Source organism: Misgurnus anguillicaudatus, chromosome 25, assembly GCF_027580225.2.
Source record: "Misgurnus anguillicaudatus chromosome 25, ASM2758022v2, whole genome shotgun sequence".
In the NCBI taxonomy this organism is placed as follows: Eukaryota; Metazoa; Chordata; class Actinopteri; order Cypriniformes; family Cobitidae; genus Misgurnus; species Misgurnus anguillicaudatus.
The window spans coordinates 16,087,170-16,107,773 of NC_073361.2; the positions used below are offsets into that span (position 1 = coordinate 16,087,170).

General features: G+C 37.2%; 2 protein-coding genes and 1 long non-coding RNA gene across 3 annotated transcripts; 1 reads left to right on the plus strand and 2 right to left on the minus strand.

The window, feature by feature from the left end:
• Positions 1–1,293: 1,293 nt before the first annotated feature.
• LOC141362034 (uncharacterized) lies at positions 1,294–4,346 on the minus strand. Its single transcript, XR_012367994.1, has 2 exons — positions 1,976–4,346; positions 1,294–1,820 (listed from the first exon to the last, which is right to left on the minus strand). It is a non-coding gene; the product is annotated as an uncharacterized lncRNA (long non-coding RNA).
• A 991-nt stretch (positions 4,347–5,337) lies between these two features.
• Positions 5,338–7,653, plus strand: LOC129425902 (vascular cell adhesion protein 1). The gene is made up of 5 exons (XM_073863681.1): positions 5,338–5,657; positions 5,800–6,063; positions 6,249–6,332; positions 6,861–6,915; positions 7,056–7,653. The coding sequence occupies exons 1-3, from the start codon at positions 5,387–5,389 to the stop codon at positions 6,323–6,325; spliced, it is 612 nt and encodes a 203-aa protein (XP_073719782.1). The 5' UTR covers positions 5,338–5,386; the 3' UTR covers positions 6,326–6,332; positions 6,861–6,915; positions 7,056–7,653.
• A 10,604-nt stretch (positions 7,654–18,257) lies between these two features.
• Positions 18,258–19,273, minus strand: LOC141362043 (phosphoenolpyruvate carboxykinase, cytosolic [GTP]-like). The gene has a single exon (XM_073863724.1). It carries the CDS (start codon positions 19,269–19,271, stop codon positions 18,813–18,815), a length of 459 nt encoding a protein of 152 aa, XP_073719825.1. The 5' UTR covers positions 19,272–19,273; the 3' UTR covers positions 18,258–18,812.
• Positions 19,274–20,604: the final 1,331 nt, after the last annotated feature.

Genomic DNA, 20,604 nt, shown 5'->3' on the forward strand with positions numbered 1-20,604 from the left:
GCTTACCATCTGTTGTCTCAAAATCTCAGGCTTCCCATGTTTTTACAAAATTTAGAGTACAAATATTTAGAGTTGTGTAGATTGTGGCTTTTTCCTTTCATTAGCCCACAAGCTCGTAATAGAGTTACCAATTCTGCAGCTTGTGCTGAGTTGTAATTTAGAGCAAAGCTTCAATAACCTCAAAGGCTTCAATAACCTCGCCAGTATCCGATACCACAACATAACCACACAGGTAGACACCGTCCGATGGCTTTGCATATGAGCCATCCACATAGATCTGACCCCCCCATCTAGGGGCGATTCCATTAAATTGGCCCTAGAGAAACAGGAAGTGGTCAATTCAACAATGCAATCATGTTTTAGATCGTGCTCAGTCATGTCTACCGGTCCCAAAACTGTGGAATTAATGGTAGAAGTGGGCTGGATCGTTACATTTTTTGGTTGCCAACAGCGTAGCCTCATACCCATATCGCCTCTGTGCCGTCCTGTGTTGTGTAAAAATGCACCTACTTGATGTGATGTGTAGAGTCATTGAATGTGACAGCACCGTTCTCTCAGTCACCTGTACAAACAGAACATCAGCAGCCACTGCATAAAGACATTTCAGGCATACCTGTAACTACATTATCTAGTTTTCTAGACAGATATGCCACTGGCCTATAAGCGCAACCTTGTTGTTGCCAAAGGATATCCAGAGCCCCACCATTCGCCTCTCACGCATGCAGGTGAAAAGTCTTTGCATAGTTCGGATGGCCCAGAGCTGGGGCCGTAGTAATGGCGTGTTTCAGTGCCATGAAATGAGTCTCTGCTTTATCAGTCCAGCGTATCAGTAATGCAGGCGATGCCTTCTGATCAGTCAGGCTCCGCAAATGTCTGTCATGGGCAGCACACTCAGGTTTCCATGAGTGACAACAGTTTTTAACCCCAGAAAACTTTGGAGCTGTTACACAGTTCGTGGGAATTTCATCTTCCGGATCAGTTCAATCTGATCTGTGTAGGTTTTTCCGAAGACCTGGCATTATGACGTGACCCAGGTACGAGAACTTTTGCTTGACCCACCGGAACTTTTCTTTTGATGCTGTGAAACCAGCGTCCACCAAAATATTGCAGACGATAATGGAGGCTTCCTCACAGTTCTTTTCAGTCAGAGCAGAGACCATGATGTCATCGGCATACAGCAGACAGCAAACTCGAAAACAGCAAGTTGATCTTTTTTTTTTTCAATGTCTTTTTTTTTTTTTTTTTTTCACCGCCGCGGAGAGGACGGATGGTGTGGCAAAATACCCATCATAGTTCTTGCGCCCCCAATCCTATAAGGCTAGCAGTGGCTGTGTGTCTGGATGCACTGGAACAGAGAAACAAAAGCAGCACACAAATCAATGACAGAAATACTTATGTGTGCATGGTATAAAATTTATAACAGTCGGCACATCTGGAACAATCAGAGACAGAGGAATTATCAGTTTATTGAGTGCTCTTAAATCTTGTGTAAGACATTATGTCTTTCCATCAGCATTCACCACCGGGTTAATCGGTGTGTTGTATGGCGAGTAGGTACGAGGACACCCTGTTAAACAAAATGGTGAATAATAGGTTTAATGCCATCTTCATTTTCTTTTGATAAAAGGATATTGTTTAATGTACACAGGTTTAAGTTTAACTTTGTATGGTTTCATATCAATGAAACCTGTATCATGGTTTGACTGAGTTCATAGGCATGGGTTAATCAAGGTGTCAACATCATGTGGTATGCGGGCGGCTACTGGGTCTTGGTCGGCCTTCTTACTTCCTCCCCCCATAGGCAGAGGATCACTGTATGTCTGTACACATGACATAAAAGAGAAAACAACATGAGAATCATGAAATTCCATTTTTTAACTTATGCATTATGTCTCGCCCGAGCAAATTAAGACAAACATCTGGTATGATTTGAAATTTGTGAAGGAAAAAATGTCTTGACACCTGGAGCTCTTACCTCCAGAGGTGGTGTAATGGGTCAGAACATTTCATTGTGTTTTGTTATGCCAGTTTGTCTGGTAATTACTGTCAGATAGTTTCTGATGCACTTGCTTTGGCTGTTGCATTGACTGTCTACGTGGTGGCGCCCTTGGAATAAAATTGCACCCCCCTTTGAACGACAGTCACATTTCGTGTGGCCCCTTTGACCACATAATAACACATTATATCAAATCTCAGTTTCCTTTCCGGTGCTTAAGCAAGCTTTTTCCCGTTCGATGAGACTTGCACTGAAAACATAGCATGTTCACCAGATGCATCAGACTCACAAATCAGTCTATTCACATTCATATCCAACAGATTTCACTTACCGGTACCTACGATTCATATTGTTCAACAGCATATTTGTAACAGCGCACTCAGACTTTGTCAATCGGTAATCTAGAATAGACTCATAATGCTTTAAAACGTGTGCAAAATTTAGAGGCAGTTTCATTTGGTTTTATCTTTCTGTTTAATGCAAACGATAAATACTGGCAAATGCCAAACCGTTTATTTAGAAAAACGCGCATCTGATCAAAAAGCATATCATGATATTCATGATCTTCCCATGTGAGTGGATGACGAGAGGCTGCAGTCCCCTCGCTTCCAGTCACATGGTTTTCCCGAATCAGACAGCGGCACGTATCAATTATGTATTTTTTTTGTTTTGTTACATCGCTCTCCAATGTTTTCAACAAAATAGCACAAATCTGCCCCTGTGACGTGTGCATACCTTTTGTGATATTGCAAAACATTCACGTATTTTACAGTGATTTGTGGCAACGGTAAACTTAGGCTGGTAGCCTACTATTCGACATAAAATATGGCAGCGCATCTTGCGTTAGGGGTTTTCGATGTAAAGTTATTAAATTACTAATCGCTAAGTTACTGACATACAGGTCAGCATAAAACCTTTATTCTTTGTATACATAAATTCATCAGGCTTTTGCCTGGACGTAGCATAATCACCCATCTTCAACACAATGTAAACAAATAATAGCAGCAATAATAAACAAACCGCAACAAGCACAAATAAGCAATTGACAAACACCCGGGTTTTCTGTGCTCCTCCACTCAGCCTCAATACATTTACGTATCGTTTCGTTCTTTAGAAGTTATATATTAGTTTGGCAAATTATTTGAAATTTGCAAAAATCCAGTTTTCATAAAATGTCATAAATGTTATTCATATAGTTTTAATAAATTTCTTTGATAGTGGGCAATGCTCGTTTTATATTCAATTCAACGTTTTGTTGATGATTACTCAACAATAACGAATAACAATAACACCGCGATCTCAAATATACAGCGAGCTCTAACTGTATACTTGACCTCGCTCCGTACGCAGTCAATGCTGCATGTGCTGGTAATCTCGATTACCGCACCCGTGAAATTTAATTGACAAGAAATCACTCGTTGTCAATTTATTTCTTTCTTTACTCGTGAGCGACTATCACTTCGTTACTAGCAATTAATTCGTAAATCAATTAGCCAACGGTGGCGATTTTTGGGCCACCTGCCCCACGTGGGCCGAGTGAAAATGACCGATCTTGTCTCGAGCACAAGATATGGGTCCTACTGGGACTCTACAGGGGTAAGCGCTGTATTTCAAATTTATTAGAAATATCACGACACTTACCCCTTTCTGTAGGTCCTCCCCGATCTGCGGTGTTCAAATTTCGGTCTCCGGTTCTGTCGGGAGGAGGCTCACCCCCCTATCCCGGACGAGCCCCCAACTGTTAGAATCTAATTCTAAGCAGGTCTAGAGGTATGAAGTTTTCGTTGAATCTGTAGTAAAGAGACGAGGTCTGAGGTGAGCAGCAGAGAGTTCTGATATATATCAGGGGCCATGAAAGACACTGACACCGAGATGCAGTTCAAACATAGACCAAAGTTTATTAGACAGGCTTCAGCTTATATAGTGTACAGAAAGGAAGCACTGGTCACCTGATAAACATTTGATAATGTCTAGAAGAATCATGTGGGCAGTTATTGAGCAAACATGTCTGGAGAACAATCACATGATTGGTCCCTTCACAGGAACGTCTGGATACAGATACATAAATAATAATGCTTAGACAGTTGTATTGTGTAAACGGGGAAAGGGAGATTAGAACAGGGAAGTCTGGTCATACTTTATGACCTGGACTGACCAGCCCATGTCTAGCTTTTGTGCATAGTCAAGGGAAAATGTCACAACTCAATCTCAACTTAGTAAATGCAAGATAAATGAACCGTATCATTGCTTCATTAATCATCCGAGTATAACAATAAAGAAATATACAAGGTTCTATGAAAATATATCAAATATATAAATGTGGGGTGTGGGGGAACAACAATTAAATTCTGACAAGTACCAATATGGTTATCAGTAAGATTTTAATGTGCATTAATAGCAAATTATAATTCAGTCATCTCTCTTATACAGTCATTAATGTGTGTTTTATGTTTCAGCTGATGATGTTGATGTTTACTCAGCTGTACTTCCACACACAGTAACAGCTCTGACAGACTCTTGTGTGCTGATACCCTGCACATTCAATATCAATACATTTGAGGAAAAACTAAAGAACACAACACAGATTTATGGGATTTGGCTGAAAAAGAGATCAGACTTTAATAATGACAAGAGTTCAGTAGTGTTTAACAGCAGTCAAAACATCATTCAAGGATTCAGACACATAGAGATGATTGGAAACCTCACTGAGAGAAACTGCAGCACTGTCTTCTATAACATCATGATGAATCATTCAGACCCGTATTACTTCAGACTAGAAATGAAGCCAAATGTGTTCAGAGCAACATTTAACGCCAATATACAAAATGCACATGATTCAAGCAAGACTGTGAAGATCAATGTCACAGGTAAATGCCAAGTACTCTGAACAATCATCTTCTTAAAGACTTTATTGTGTCATTAACTGAGTTGTCAAGTAGAAAAGAAGATAAATTGGATGCTTAAAAAAAACACAAGTCAAAGATAAAGATATCAAGGGTTAATTACTTAAATAGAAATTAAACATTATAACAGCACCACACATCATTGCCAAAAAATCAATACAGTAAATTCTGTACAATACTCAATGTGTAAGATGCATAAAGTATGTGCAAAATAACTGTTACCTAACATATTATCAGACACTTTCATAACAACTGATTTTTGGCTTAATGTGAATAGTGCATTTTAATTGTACAATAGCATTGATAAACCTTCACTTTATGTGATGCTGCATCCACGCCACTGGGTGTCAGTGAAGTCATATCAGGCATTGCAACATATAAATAACTGAATAACTGAATATTTTTATAAAAGAGCCGTATCATTTTCGCTGCAGATTCACCACAACCTCCTGAACTCGTATCCAGTCCAGATGTGTCTAAATCTGTGATGGAGGGCACTGCAGTGAATCTGATCTGCTCTGCTGAAGCTCCCTGCCCCAAACAACCTCCTACATTATCCTGGACTAACATCCCCAAATCTGCCAACATTATAACACAGTTACAGGAGAAACCTGATAAAACTCATTTAGTGTTTTCTTCAATGACCTTCATTGCTTCATACATGGATCACAAGATGAACATCTCCTGCACTGCAACATATCCAAGAAACATCTCCTATAACACAACTGTGAACAGCACAGTAATGCTGCGAGTAATGTGTAAGACATTTGGAGAATTTAAATATGTGTTATTATGTTAATATTTACTAATATTTTGTGTCAGTTATTGGTTTAAAAAACATGCAAGTAAATATCTCAAGTGTCAATGTTTAATGGCTGTCATCTGTGCTTTTCTCCCAAGTTCCTCCAAAAGAGACTCATATTATTATTAAACCATCTGCTTCAGTCACTGTGGGCACTAATGTAACTTTCACCTGCAAAAGCAAAGCAACACCATCAAATAACATGATGTACACCTGGTACAAACGTGGACAGAAGACACCTTTAGCACAGGAAAAGAAGATGAGCTTCACTGTAACTCATAATAATACAGGATGGTATTTCTGCACAGCACTGAATAAATTTGGCAACCAATCATCAGACGAGATTCAACTGTTAATCACAGGTAATATTTGTCAAAAAAAACATTCAAGGTTACTCTTATAACTGTTGAGATGAACACAGCTGTGTTCGTAAGTGATTTTTGTGCAGAATTTTATTTTGTTACTAGTAGATCATTTGATGCAGTTAAATACATTTGAAAAGCACAAAGATTTATATGAGATTAATATGATATTATTTGTCTTTAAGGACCTGATGGGTACACACTTGTAATTGCTTGTTGTTTGGGAGGAATTCTGGCTGTGCTTCTGTTTTTTTGTTTTTAAGTATGAGGTAAACTCAGTTTTCATCATAGTGAACTGTCTTGTTATACTTAAGATTTTTTAACACAACAACCACAGTGGAAAAATGTTTCACATAAGCATCATAAATACAGTAGATACACTGTAAAACAATGCAGCATGATATTAAAACAACTTGGTTTTGCAAGTCAATTCAACCTACTATAAGTTTTGACCTGTAATAAGCTGTAACTTATAAAAACAAGTTAAAATTGTTTACCTTCATTTTTTACAGTGTAGTAGATAGTAGTATCTGTTCAACATTAAGATCAATGCTTTAAAGTCATTTTACATCCATACAGCACACTTATATTTATTTTATCATAAAGATTTTTTTTTTTTAGTAAATATATAACTTAATATGCATTTTTTTCTATTAATACATTTCTTCTGTAACAGCTGGTTTATATGTTATCTGGTAAATGTTCTACAAAATCCTCTGAATTGTGAATTATGAGTTTAATTGAGGATTGTGTGATCGGAGAGACTCAGCCTTCTGATCCTCTCTTTACTCTTATAGGTCATCAAAGACCATCAATGAATCCGGTGTCAGTTGGAGGGATGTCTCTTATCAGGTACAGTTATTGTTCATTGTGTAGTTTATTGTGTCATTCTGGTACACAAAGGTTCAGGATCATTGACACTGCATCAAAATATTAGACATCATATATTCTCTCATCAGCTTATTCATAAATGAAAATATCTGCCTTTACAGAGGATTTTGGCTGATGATGAAACCCTCATTATCTACAATGAAGAGACTGACGTCTCAAAGCTGCAGAACTCATCATAACATCAGACTCAGTCTGTGAAAATCCAGTTAAAACACATTTTTGTGAATTACTGTTTTCTACATAAAATTATCATGTAATGTAAAGATCATTCTGTAATACTATAACCTTGATATCATTCAAACTGACCATGTCAAACATTAAAATCGAGGTGAAATCAATGATTAAAAATAATTTACCCTGTAGACACCACAACCTTCTGAATGTAAACAGTACTGAGCCTCTTCTTTATTAAATTAACAATTAATCTGGTACAAACAACAACAGTCACCACTAGATGGCACTAAATGATTTATATCTAAATCATTTAAAAAAAGGTTTCCATCCTTACTTTAAATTATACAGGATGATGTTGTGTAGCCTACTTTATTCTTCAATGCACTTAATAAAAAAATCCTCTTCAAAGTCCCAGCTCACAGATTAATGTACAGCAATGAGTGTAACCCGTATTTAAATATCTACATTTATTATGTCTTGAATTATCTGTCCAACATTATTACTGCTGTGCAAGCTGCAATTCAAATTAGTAAACTGTATTACTACAAATATACAAATAAAAAGTGTTACTCTTGTTTGTCACTGATGTTTGTATATGACCATAAAGGAAGAATTTAGTCTTTGTATGGTTTCTGTAATAGTACTTTCATGAGGTAAAAGCTTACAGAAACAATATCTTATCTAATCTCTTATTGCATTTTATGCAACATTTATAAAAGGTTTATAAAATTCTCACTGTGAAATACAAAAACTGAATGACACAAGCTTTGCTTTACAGTTTTTATTCCATTACCTGGGGTATTGAGACTCAGTTTTCTTTGGTCCAGATCCTTCAACCTTTGTTCAAGTATAAACCTGAATTCTGTCAATCATTCTGCTCATAAAATGCAAATTAAAAATAATAACAATAAAAAACAGCTTTCGTTAAGATATGTGGTAAGTTAAAAAATGTTGTGATATTGGTGCTTTCTGATATTCTGATATTGCTCAAAGTTAGTAGTATGGTAAGCCGTTTTACTTTTATTCATTTAGTTCTTGATATCAACAATTTAATTTACACTAGTTAAAATATTAATTATTGATATCAGAAATTACATTTCTACTAGTAACAATGGCAATTGTTGATATCAAGAATTATATTTCCACTAGTAACAATGTTAATTCTTGATATCAGCAATTGAATTTGAATGGCATGGTGACATGAAAATACAAATAGAGATATCTATAATTATCATTGTTACTAGTAGAAATGTAATTTCTGATATTAAGAATTAAAATTTTAACTAGTAAAATTGAATTGTTGATATCAAGAACTCAACGAATAAAAGTTATAATAGTGTAGATGGTTTTTATGCCAGAAGTGGTAGTGTCTGTAAATTCATAATCTGCTCTTTTACAAACACAGGATAATCTAAACTGGCAGTATGTAAACATCAAATAAAGCTTTTTCACTTTTGTTGTAAGATATATTAAGGCACCTTGGCATTGACACCACTGATAGTGATACAGACTGTGTGTGTTTGCATGTTTTTGGTGCAGTGCAACAGACAGTCACATTAAAACAGTTACACCTCCCCAACCCACTCTCAGCATTAATGTAATGTAGTGTCTATTTAATCTCTTACTCTTTCCTCTAAAGCCCTCAGCTCACCCTCCACCTGTGCAGGTAGATCAGATCCGACCTGTTGGGTGAAGTAGTTCCTGAGCTCCTGTGCTTCTTTCTGCCAGGAAGGTTTGGGCAGATCAAAGAGGGGCACCTATATCTACATTCCCACCCATGCATTTTGTGTTAATGGCACCATTTTGAGGAATCCATCCCATGATGCTCTTGGTTGCAGGTTCGTCTTCAGTGGTGCGGCCGCATCTTTTGAAGATCCATTTAAGTATGCGGGCGCCAGTTTTCTGATCTTTCTGGAACCAGTCAACGTGGAAGATCTTGGGAAGCTGGGTCGGAGCCTTGTTGTAGCCGAAGAAAGGAGTCATGGCAAAGGGGTCCTTCATGTGTATAATTGTTTTTAAAAATGTTATTATCAAATTTAATTTATTTGTGTGATTCAGTGTGTGAAGTAACTGTAATGTTTATTAGGTGTCTTTATTTGCTTGGGAATGAAATTGTGCTCTGCAGCAGCTGTAGATTCAGATCTCATTGAAGCACCAACAAATACTCCATGACGCCAGTTAAACAACTCGTACACCAAGGAACACCTAGAAAAATACAGGCACGTTTAGGAAAATAAAAAGATATAATCATAAAATTATCTTACATAGCGTAATGAACTCTAGATTTTGAGACTTTAGCCTGGATTTCACAGACAGGGACAAGTCATAATAGTGTAAAGCACATGACGATATAAATAAAGCTAATATGCAGTGATGTTAACAGTGATACAGGCTACAGGCATAAGAGCACATAAGAGCTTCACAGCGGCTTATAACCAAATTATAGAATTACGCGCTGATCTTCCGCAAACAAATGGAATTTGTGTACTGGAAAACACAGGAACAAATAACAACAATAACAAAATAGATTAAATTTGTATTTTCAATCCCCAAAAACATAAAGCTTCAGGAAGTACTTGAAGAGCAAGCGACTCTGATGTTGCTTTAACAAGCTACACATTGTGCTTACATTATAATGTAACGGTTATAAATCTTTATTTTATGACGTCATGCATGAACATGATTTGTAAGTCCTGTCGGCTAGTGAGAGTAAAGAGCAGCTTCCATTGTTTCATGTTCTTTTATCAAGACAGTGTCGTTAAGTGACCTCTAGTAAAATATATAAAATTATATTATAAAATTATATAAAATTATACAAATATATTATTATAATGGATAGTGCATTTTAACTGTACAATGGCTTTGATAAACCTTCACTTTATGTGATGCTGCATCCACCACTAGGTGTCAGTGAAGTCATATCAGGCAGTGTATAAAATAACTGAATGCATTTTTAATAATAAACTGTCTGAGATCATTTACCCTGCAGATTCACCACAACCTCCTGAACTTCTATCGTCCAAATGTGTCTAAATATGTGACGGAGGGCACTGCAGTGAATCTGACCTGCTCTGCTGAAGCTCTCTGCCATCTGCTTCAGTCACTGTGGGCACTAATGTAACTTTCACCTGCCAAAGAAAAGCAAGTCCCTCAAATAACATGACGTACACCTGGTACAAACGTGGACAGATGACACCTCAAGCACAGGAAAACAAGATGAGCTTCATTGTAACTCATAATCATACAGGATGGTATTTCTGCACAGCACTGAATGGCAACCAGACATCAGATTCAACTCCTGATAATTAAAGGTGATTTTGTGCAAAATATTACTTGTGGACCATTTGATTAGTGATTCAAATACGTTTTATACCAACCACAAACTTTTATATGAGCTTTATATGATATTATTTGTCTTTAAGGACCTGATGGGTAGGCTACACTTATGTAATTAGATAAATTCAACTTTATTGTCATTACACAATTAATGGTAGTTTAGGTAAAATATAGTTTAGGTCTTACCAGAAGTGCAAACACAGTATAAAAATTGCAGGATATCAGTATTTGCATAGGTGTATGATTAGGTGATACTATACTGTGGGTGGGTGTGTACCATGATAATATACAGAAATTTACAAATGGATATGGACATAATAAATTAGACTTTACAGAACAGTAGTGAAATTAAAATTTAAGTAGTGCATAAATGATTTATAGACTGTAGATATTGGTTTAGTTATTGTAATATATTCAGTACATACTGGAGTGCAAAATAATAAACCGTAACAGTACTAGCCAGTAGTATTGAGGAGGATACGGAAAGTGTAGGAGTGTATGAGGGGGTCAATGGAATCAGCAGGGAGCAGAGTTCAATAAAGAGACAGCATTGGAAAAAAGCTATTCCTCAGTCTGCTGCTCCTGAAGTGCCTGCCAGAGGGCAGTAGAGAAAACAGTGAGCTGGTGAGAGGAGTCCTTGAATATGTTGCAGGCTCTGCACAGACAGCGTTTCTTTTGAATGTCCTCAATGGCTGTAAGTGGAGTTCCTGTGATGCGCTGGGCTGTTTTTAGCATCCGCTGCAGTTTGCTGGTTGTTTGGGAGGAACTCTGGCTGTGTTTCTGTTTTCTGTTGTTTTAAGTATGAGGTAAACTCAGTTTTTATTATCATGATCTGGCTCATGGTTTATATCTAATGTTTTTTTGTTTTGTTTTTTAACACACCAACCACAGTGAAAATATGTTTCACATAAGCCTCTTGAATAGATAATGAGAGACAAATTTATTCGCCACAGATAGTAAATAAAGATCTGCTCAACAGAGATAAGATCAGTGCTTTAGATGACTCATTTACACCCATGAGTGTGGCGTGACCTCACATTGTGACCATAGTTTGAGTGTGTGACCTCACATCGTGGAATAGCTCATAATGTGAGGTCATACCACACTCACTGTGTGCTCATACTATGGTCATGATGTGAGGTCATGGTACACTCACTGTTCGCTCATCATGACCCCAATGTGAGGTCACGCCACACTCACTATGTGCTCATACTATGTTCACGATTTGAGGTTATGATACACGTAAAGTGTGCTCATTGTGGTCACTATGTGAAGTCATAGCACACTCGTTGTGCATTCATGTCATGAACTTAACATTTTGATATCACAATGAGCTCACATATAGCTCACACTGTGATTATCACGGTATGAGAGTGGTGTGAATTCACTGTGATCTCGTGTGATTTCACGTGTTGACTGGGTAGTTCTCTTTGTTTTTTTGCTGCCCCTTTAACCCCATTTTTTTGTTTTGCAATATATTTCTGCTGTAATAGCTGTTCAGATGTGATGAACTCACAGAAATACAGTACACTCATGTTTCATGACTTTCATTTAAAAAAATAATTATTGTTTACTTTGTGTACCGCAAATATGTGACCCTGTGTCATGATTTTCAAAACTAGAACCCAAATCCTCTAAGCACAAATGAGTTTTAATAAATATCAGAAAGCCCTCGAGGTAGCAAACAAGGCAAAATAAAAATGACCAACATTACAAAGGTCACAACACATTGAAGACAATTAACGGACGCAAGACTAATAATAAACTAATAATGAATAATTTTTAGATGGGGGGCTGGGCTCAAAACTGGGGAACACATAGCAAACAAAACAGAGGTCAGTAGCTCCCGCACATGACAACATAAGAGAGGTAGCAATGCCACAATCCTAAACAAGATGAGACGAAGGCTTAAAGAGCTGCTTCACCTGTAGCCTGGTAAATAATTCAATGTTTTGCTTTAAACAAATGCAAATATTTCATATATTTTGAAATGTTTTTTTTAATGCTACCCCATAGATTTATTGTATATGATGACTTTGTACCTGTGAATATGAGATGAGAACTTTTTTAAGTAACGCTTTTAAAAACACTCACGGCGCTGTCCGAGTGCTGAAACGCTTCGGCTCTCCACACGTTTGTAAATTCTTATCTCTTGTTTTTTACAAACCTTTTTTTGTATGTTGCAATATTTGTAAATTATTCTTTACAAATATACAAGATACATCATCATTACACTGATCATGCAGGCTATTCATTTACAGCAATTAAAAAAGCCTGATAATTTTACTTGCATGACTGGATGCGCTTAGATCATTAAAATAGGGCCCATAGTCTGTGTACCACAAATATAATAAACCCCCTAGAGGGGAATCTCTCAACTTCAGGCCCTGTTCACCTCAGTGTTTTGTGTGCACTGTTGAGTAATGTGGACAAATCAGGTTCTTATGTGATATTAAGTTGTTTTGTTTAAAAGCAGCTATATAAAAAACTGTAAGAGTGAGTTTTAAATATTTGTATAAATAATAAAAATTAGAGGACAAGAGGGGCTATAATGAAAATGCCAAGAATGTTAAAGTGCTTTGACAAACAATGCCAGGGTTGTACATGATAAAGAGAAGGGTGGTTGGATTTTTGAATGTGAAAGTAATATAAATCAAAATATTGTGTTAAAAGTCTGTTCACCTCTGTGCATTGATGTATAATTCATATCAGTCCTAAGTTTAAAAGGAACTTTTTTGTTTTTGACAACTTTAGGGGTGAGAAGTGACCAATAACAACACTGATTCAGAGAAAACAGACAGTGATTATTTGGTCCTCTACATTTAAAGATGCAATGTACTGTATATAAAGAAAGATCTGTATATTCTTGAATTCTTTAAAGGTTTTTCTAATAGGCATTCAGTATGTGCTGTGTGTTGGCATTTCTAAATACATTTCTATTTCCTGTTAAAGGTGTGAAACTGATCTTTGTCACTGCTGGGTCTTCCTGCAGGCTGTGTAAGCTTATTTCGTCTTAAGAAGATGTTTCGAGGACAAGGACATTTTTAAACACTTCTGCTTTTATGTTTAAACTGATCATACTGTAATGAGGTAAGTATATCTTTTATTAAAAGATGCTAACTTGGATATAAAGCCGATCTTGGGCATTTGTACTTAAAAGATTTTTAAGGAAAAGTTTATAATTGCAAGTGAAAAAAGTGTGTCAGATAACTTAAGTTGGTTTTATATCAATATATATTACCTTATATGTCAAAATCAGCCTGAATCCATTGGCTCATATCAGAGAGAAATATAAATCAGATGAGGTACGATGCATTTCAATACTATTTGTGAATCCATATTTGTATACTGTGCTTATTGTTTGCTCTTAAAGACACGATTATATGTTTTGTTTTGTTTTTTGCATTAAAATCCCGAAAAATTTGTAAAGCACAGTGTTATATATTTTGTTCACATATATTTACATTATCCCAAATCTTTTCAAAAATGTCTGAATTCAGAAAATAGGCCGTTTCAAAAAGTGCATTGCCTCTGTTACTTGTCAGTGTCGCCGTCTCTCCGTTATGTCCGAGTTTTTCTCAGTTTCTGCTTTTGCAGATACTTTGATGTCATAAGCCAGATCTGCTATTTTTTACTTCGGATAAAAACTTCTGCTAAATGAAACACAAAATGAACAACTGCCCATATCTATTTTTACTTTATAAATGCAAATAATTTTTTTCTATAAATCATATAAATATATCTTTTAAGTATCATGAATATATAACTGCATATGAAATGTAATGTTTCTGATCTAATGTATAATGTCTGTTAGGTCTCATGAAGTGATGTCTGGACTGCAGATCATCTCATTCATTATCATCATCAGCTCTGTGTTACTACAAACTCACTCAGGTCAGTCAATCTTTACATTTGGTGTGATTGTAAATAAGCAACAGGAAATGAAAAACTATACAGCTATAAATGATTATAATGTGTATTGATCTCTCTTATACAGTCATTAATGTGTGTTTTATGTTTCAGCTGATGGTGATGTTTTCTCAGCTGTACTTCCACACACAGTAACAGCTCTGACAGACTCTTGTGTGCTGATACCCTGCACATTCAATATCAATACATTTGAGGAAAAACTGCAAAACACAAAACAGATTTATGGGATTTGGCTGAAAAAGATACCAGACTATAGGATAGACAAGAGCCCAGTAGTGTTTAACAGCAGTCAAAACATCATTCAAAGATTCAGACACATAGAGATGATTGGAAACCTCACTGAGAGAAACTGCAGCACTGTCTTCTATAACATCATGATGAATCATTCAGACCCGTATTACTTCAGAATAGAAATGAAGCCAGATGTGTTTGAAGCAACATTTAACACCAATAAACAAGATTCAAGTGATTCAAGCAAGACTGTTAAGATCAGTGTCATATGTAAATGCCATTAACACCAAACAGTTAATTATTTCTAGACTTTATTGTACAGTTTACTGAGGTATTGGTTTAAAAGTTGAAAAGATGAATTGGGTGAATAATAAAACCAGAACTCAAAGACCAAATTAATATATAATCGACAATAGCACCTGTAACCTGTAACCTCACTTATTATTTTTCAAAAATGAATGGCTCATTATAAAAAGTGCATTTAAAATGTGAAACCTTCCCTTCATGTGATGCTGCATCCACACCACTAGGTGTCTTTGATTTTATATCAGGTAGTGCAACATAAAAATAACTGAATGCATTTTAAAAAAAAAACTGCCTGAAATCATTTTTTCTGCAGATTCACCACAGCCTCCTGAGTTTATATTCAGTCCAAATGTGTCTAAATATGTGATGGAGGGCACTGCAGTGAATCTGATCTGCTCTGCTGAAGCTCCCTGCCCCAAACAACCTCCTACATTATCCTGGACTAACATCCCCAAATCTGCCAACATTATAACACAGTTACAGGAGAAACCTGATAAAACTCATTCAGTGTTTTCCTCAATGACCTTCAATGCTTCATACATGGATCACAAGATGAACATCTCCTGCACTGCAACATATCCAAGAAACATCTCCAATAACACAACTGTGAACAGCACAGTAATGCTGAACATTTCATGTAAGAGAATTTGGCAAGGTTTTGCATGTTATTTCTATAACATTCTTGTTGCTGTTAAATATGTGTTGTTAATATTTATTAATATTTAGTATCATTTATTGTTTTAAAAAAGACATGCACGTAAATATCTCAAGTGTCAATGTTTAATGGCTGTCATGTTCTTTCGTCCAAGTTCCTCCAAAAGAGACTCATATCATTATTGAACCATCTGCTTCAGTCACTGTGGGCACTAATGTAAACTTCAACTGCCAAAGCAAAGCAAGTCCATCAAATAACATGACGTACACCTGGTACAAACGTGGACAGAAGACACCTTTAGCACAGGAAAAGATGATGAGCTTCATTGTAACTCATAATAATACAGGATGGTATTTCTGCACAGCACTGAATAAACATGGCAACCAATCATCAGAAGAGATTCAACTGTTAATCACAGGCAATATTTATCAGAAAACATTCAACATACAGAAGTTTACTCTTATAGTTTTGGAGATGATCACAGTTATACTCTTTGTATTGTATGATGTTATTTCTGAATAAGTGTTGCACTTTATTATTTTAGGATCCTTTAAAGCTGTGATTTATGGCTGTATAGGAGGACTTTTGACGCTGCTTGTGATTTCTGCAATATTGTATTATATGAGGTAAAGCTATAATAATAAATGTTATCCTTTAAAGTTTTTAGATTAAGCAAAACACACAAATGTTTTAACTGTTGATTGTATTCTGTATCAGGACAAAGACATTGAGTCAGACCAATACTAGAAGAAAAGATCAGGTAGGTGTACAGTACCATTCAACATAAGCACTTTAATTTTAAAGGGAAAAATATTAAAATCATTGTTTCTAAAGGAATTAAGACTTTATAAAACTGTTAGCCACTGTTCCAAAAATCTAATAAATAATTAAAATACATAAACATGAAAACAAAAAATATTTTTTGTTCCAACATTTTTTTTTTAATCTGTTAACTGGGGGGATGTCTCTTACATTACTCTTACAGGTACATTTATTGTTTATTTAGTAGTTTAAAGAGCACCTATTCATTGCTAGAAACAATTTTATTTTGTGTATTTGGTATAATACAATGTGGTTGCGTGGTTTATGGTTTAAAAAACACATTATTTTTCAAATACCATACATTTTTGTAGCTTCAGATTTCCCTCTCTTTCTGAAACACACAGATTTTGTACAAAACTCATCGATTTGAAAAGCTCTGTGTCCCTGATTGGCCAGCGAATCTGTACGTTGTGATTACCTCTGACGTCAGCCGGAAATGTGACGCTCCTCACCATGTTTAAAAGATGCGGTCACAAGGCAATGCTAACAGGAGTTAACTTACAGGCTGTGAGTCTGAAGCGGGAAAAATTATGATAATGTCGGTCTTGTCTACATCACCAATACTAGGATGTAAACTGTTGCCTACAATCCGCGAGTTTGTTGTAGTCCAAGAAAAGAAATTTAAGTTGGAGATGATAACTTGCGTCATTGTCCACTTTGGGGTTTGTACCTTTTGCACATCGTTACATGTACTAATACACACTTACACACCAACGGAAATGTAAAATCGTGAATCAGACAATAGGTGCTCTTTAATGTGTAATTCTGGTACATAACAGGTCAGGATCATTAACACTAGTTAGACATTATTTATTCTCTCATCAATTTATTTATAAATGTAAATGTCTGTCTTTACAGAGGATTTTGGCTGATGATGAAACCCTCATTATCTACAATGAAGAGATTGACGTCTCAAACCTGCAGAAGTCCAACATCATAACAGACTTCCGATGTGATGAACTCACAGAAATACAGTACACTCAAGTGTTAGAATTATCATCTTAAAAAAATGATTCTGTCTGTGAAAACCCAGCTAAAGACATCTTTTGTGAATTACTGTTTTCTACATAAAATTATCCTGTAATGTAAAGAACATTTTGTAATAATATAACCTTGATATCATTCAAATTGACCAAGTAAACCGTTAAAATCAAAGTGAAATCAATGATTGAAAATAATTTACCCTGTAGACAATACAACCTTCTGAATGTAAACAGTACTGATCCTCTTCTTTATCAAATCAATAATTAATCTGGTACAAACAACAACAGTCACCACTAGATGGCACTAGATGATTTCCATCCTTTTTTTTATTTTATTTTTTTTTTATTGCATGTTCACTAAACATTACATAAAAGAAAACATACAACATTACATAACATAAATAACAGGGGGAGATGCGTAACAGACCTTACTACATTAACATACATATTTATGATTTCCATCCTTACTTTAAATTATACAGGATGATATTGTGTACTTTCTTCTTAAATGCACTTAATAAATAAACAGTCCTTAGCAAAGTCCCAGCTCACAGGTGAATGTACAGTAAGTGTGAACCAGTATTATCTACAGATATAAAGATATATTACGAGAATAAACCAAACTGCATGCATATAATATATACTGTATTATACAAATTAGTAAACTGTATTACTACAAATATACAAATAAAAAAAAGTGTAACTCTTGTTTGTAACTGATGTGTGTTTATGACTCTAAAGGATGCATCTAGTCTTTGTATGGTTTCTGTACTACTGGCATGAGGTAAAAGCTTAAAGCATCAATATAATCTCTTACTGCATTTTATGCAAAATTTATGAAAAAAAAACTGACAGACACAAGCAGATTGATTTACAGTTTTTATTCCATCATCCAAGGTAAAAACATTCACATATTAAACAACTGAAACAGTTTTCAGTTTTCTTTGGTCCAGTTCCTTCAACCTTTGTTCAAGTATAAACCTGAATTCTGTCAATCATTCTGCTGATAAAATTAAAAATAAAAACAATAAAAACAGCTTTCATTTGATAGGCGATATGTTTAAAAAAAAAATTTTGTGATATTGGTGCTTTCCTTAAAGACCCGTCTGATATTGTTCAAAGTTAGTAGTGTACCTATAGATTTTAGTTTTAATGCCAGAAGTGATGGTCTCTGTAAATTCATAATCTGCTTTTATACAAACACAGGATAATCTAAACTGGCAGTATGTAAACATCAAATAAAGCTTTTTCACTTCTGTTGTAAGATATATTAAGGCACCTTGGCATTGACACCACTGATAGTGATCCAGACTTTGTATGTTTGCCTTTCTTTGGTGCAGTGCAACAGACATTCACATTAAAACAGTTACACCTCCCCAACCCACTCTCATTGGTCTACTCAGCATTAATGTAATGTCTATTTAATCCCTTACTCTTTCCTCTAAAGCCCTCAGCTCGCCCTCCACCTGTGCAGGTAGATCAGATCCGACCTGTTGGGTGAAGTAGTTCCTGAGCTCCTGTGCTTCTTTCTGCCAGAAAGGTTTGGGCAGATCAAACAGGGCACCCATATCTACATTCCCACTCATGCCTTTTGTGTTAATGGCACCATTTTGTGGAATCCATCCCACGATGCTCTTGGTTGCAGCTTCATCTTCATTGGTGCGGCCACATCTATTGAAGATCCATTCGAGGACGCGGGCGTTCTCGCCGAACCCTGGCCAGAGGAAGGAGCCCGTCTTCTGATCTTTCCGGAACCAGTTAACGTGGAAGATCTTGGGAAGCTGGGTCGGAGCCTTGCGCGTCTCCATGCTTAACCAATGGGACAGGTAGTCACCAAAGTTGTAGCCGAAGAATGGACGCATGGCGAAGGGGTCATGCATGACTATGTCACAGGTGACGTTCTAAATGAACAACGGGCGGAACCCGGCTTCCACATTTTATTTGGACGACGGGCGGAACCCGGCTTCCACATTTCATTTCCGGGGTTTCCCCGAAGGCAAATTAAGCCTGATCACGCTCAGGTGGGGCAAATTAACACAGCGGTTGTTAATAGGCTGACAAGGAGAAGAGTCAGGGTATAAAAACACCTTGCAGACATCAAACGGGGTGTCGTTGGCATACGTTGTGTACGTTGTGTTGCTGCTTTGCAGACGGATCACGCTGGTCGGATCGCTCTCCTGGGGAAGAGAGTGAGAGGCAGTCAGCGAACGTAGGGGTGTTGTGGAGTTTATGTAAGGAAGAGTGGACACAGAGCCGTCGAGAGCACCGTGAACAGAGGTTATTGGCAACTAAGCGTGAGTAGCCGCTGTGATACTTCTCTGCAAATGTCTTGTTTGAAAGATTACCCTGGTGTGTGTTCTTGTGTTTCGTGAGGTCCCTGGCCCCACTGGAGAGGAGAGCGTGGGTGAGCCGTGGTTGACCAGAAGCGTGGACGAAACACCGGCCGCCAGTAAACCAGTGGCCCTGTGGGAAAGGGGAAGTGCAGGTGAGCCAGGGAAGTGATAACCGACACGCTGGGCTTGTGAATACCATACATCTCTCCCTCCCTTGGGATCCAGCTGTTGCGCAACCGATCTCTCGAGGTCGTCGTGGTCAGGTGGCAAGGACGATTTAAAGAATTCACGTGACGTGGTCTAAGAGTGCTGTGGGTGAGTTTCACTGATTGATGGTGTTTACGCTTGACTTGCTGTGCGTATGCTGTGCTTATAGCGTTCGAACTGCCCAGCCTCCGACGAGACGCGAGATGGTGACATCTGTTGCGGCCTGAATCCTATAGAGAGAGAGAGAAAATCAAGCTTTGCGCCCGGGGCGTGACCACGAGAGCTTCGCCTACTACCTACCTGAACCAGTGAAGCTCCGTGTGGGAACGAGGATCCCCCGGCACTGTGAGTAACGCAGCCTGTGCAATAACCTGTTCTGTGCTTATAGCAGCAACCTACCTGAACCAGTGGAGCTCCGTGTGGGAACGAGGATCCCCCGGCACTGTGAGTAACGCAGCCTGTGCAATAACCTGTTCTGTGCTTATAGCAGCAACCTACCTGAACCAGTGGAGCTCCGTGTGGGAACGAGGATCCCCCGGCACCGTGAGTAACGCAGCTTGTGCAATAACCTGTTCTGTGCTTATAGCAGCAACCTACCTGAATCAGTGGAGCTCCGTGTGGGAACGAGGATCCCCCGGCGCTGTGAGTAACCCAACCTGTGGAATAATCTGTT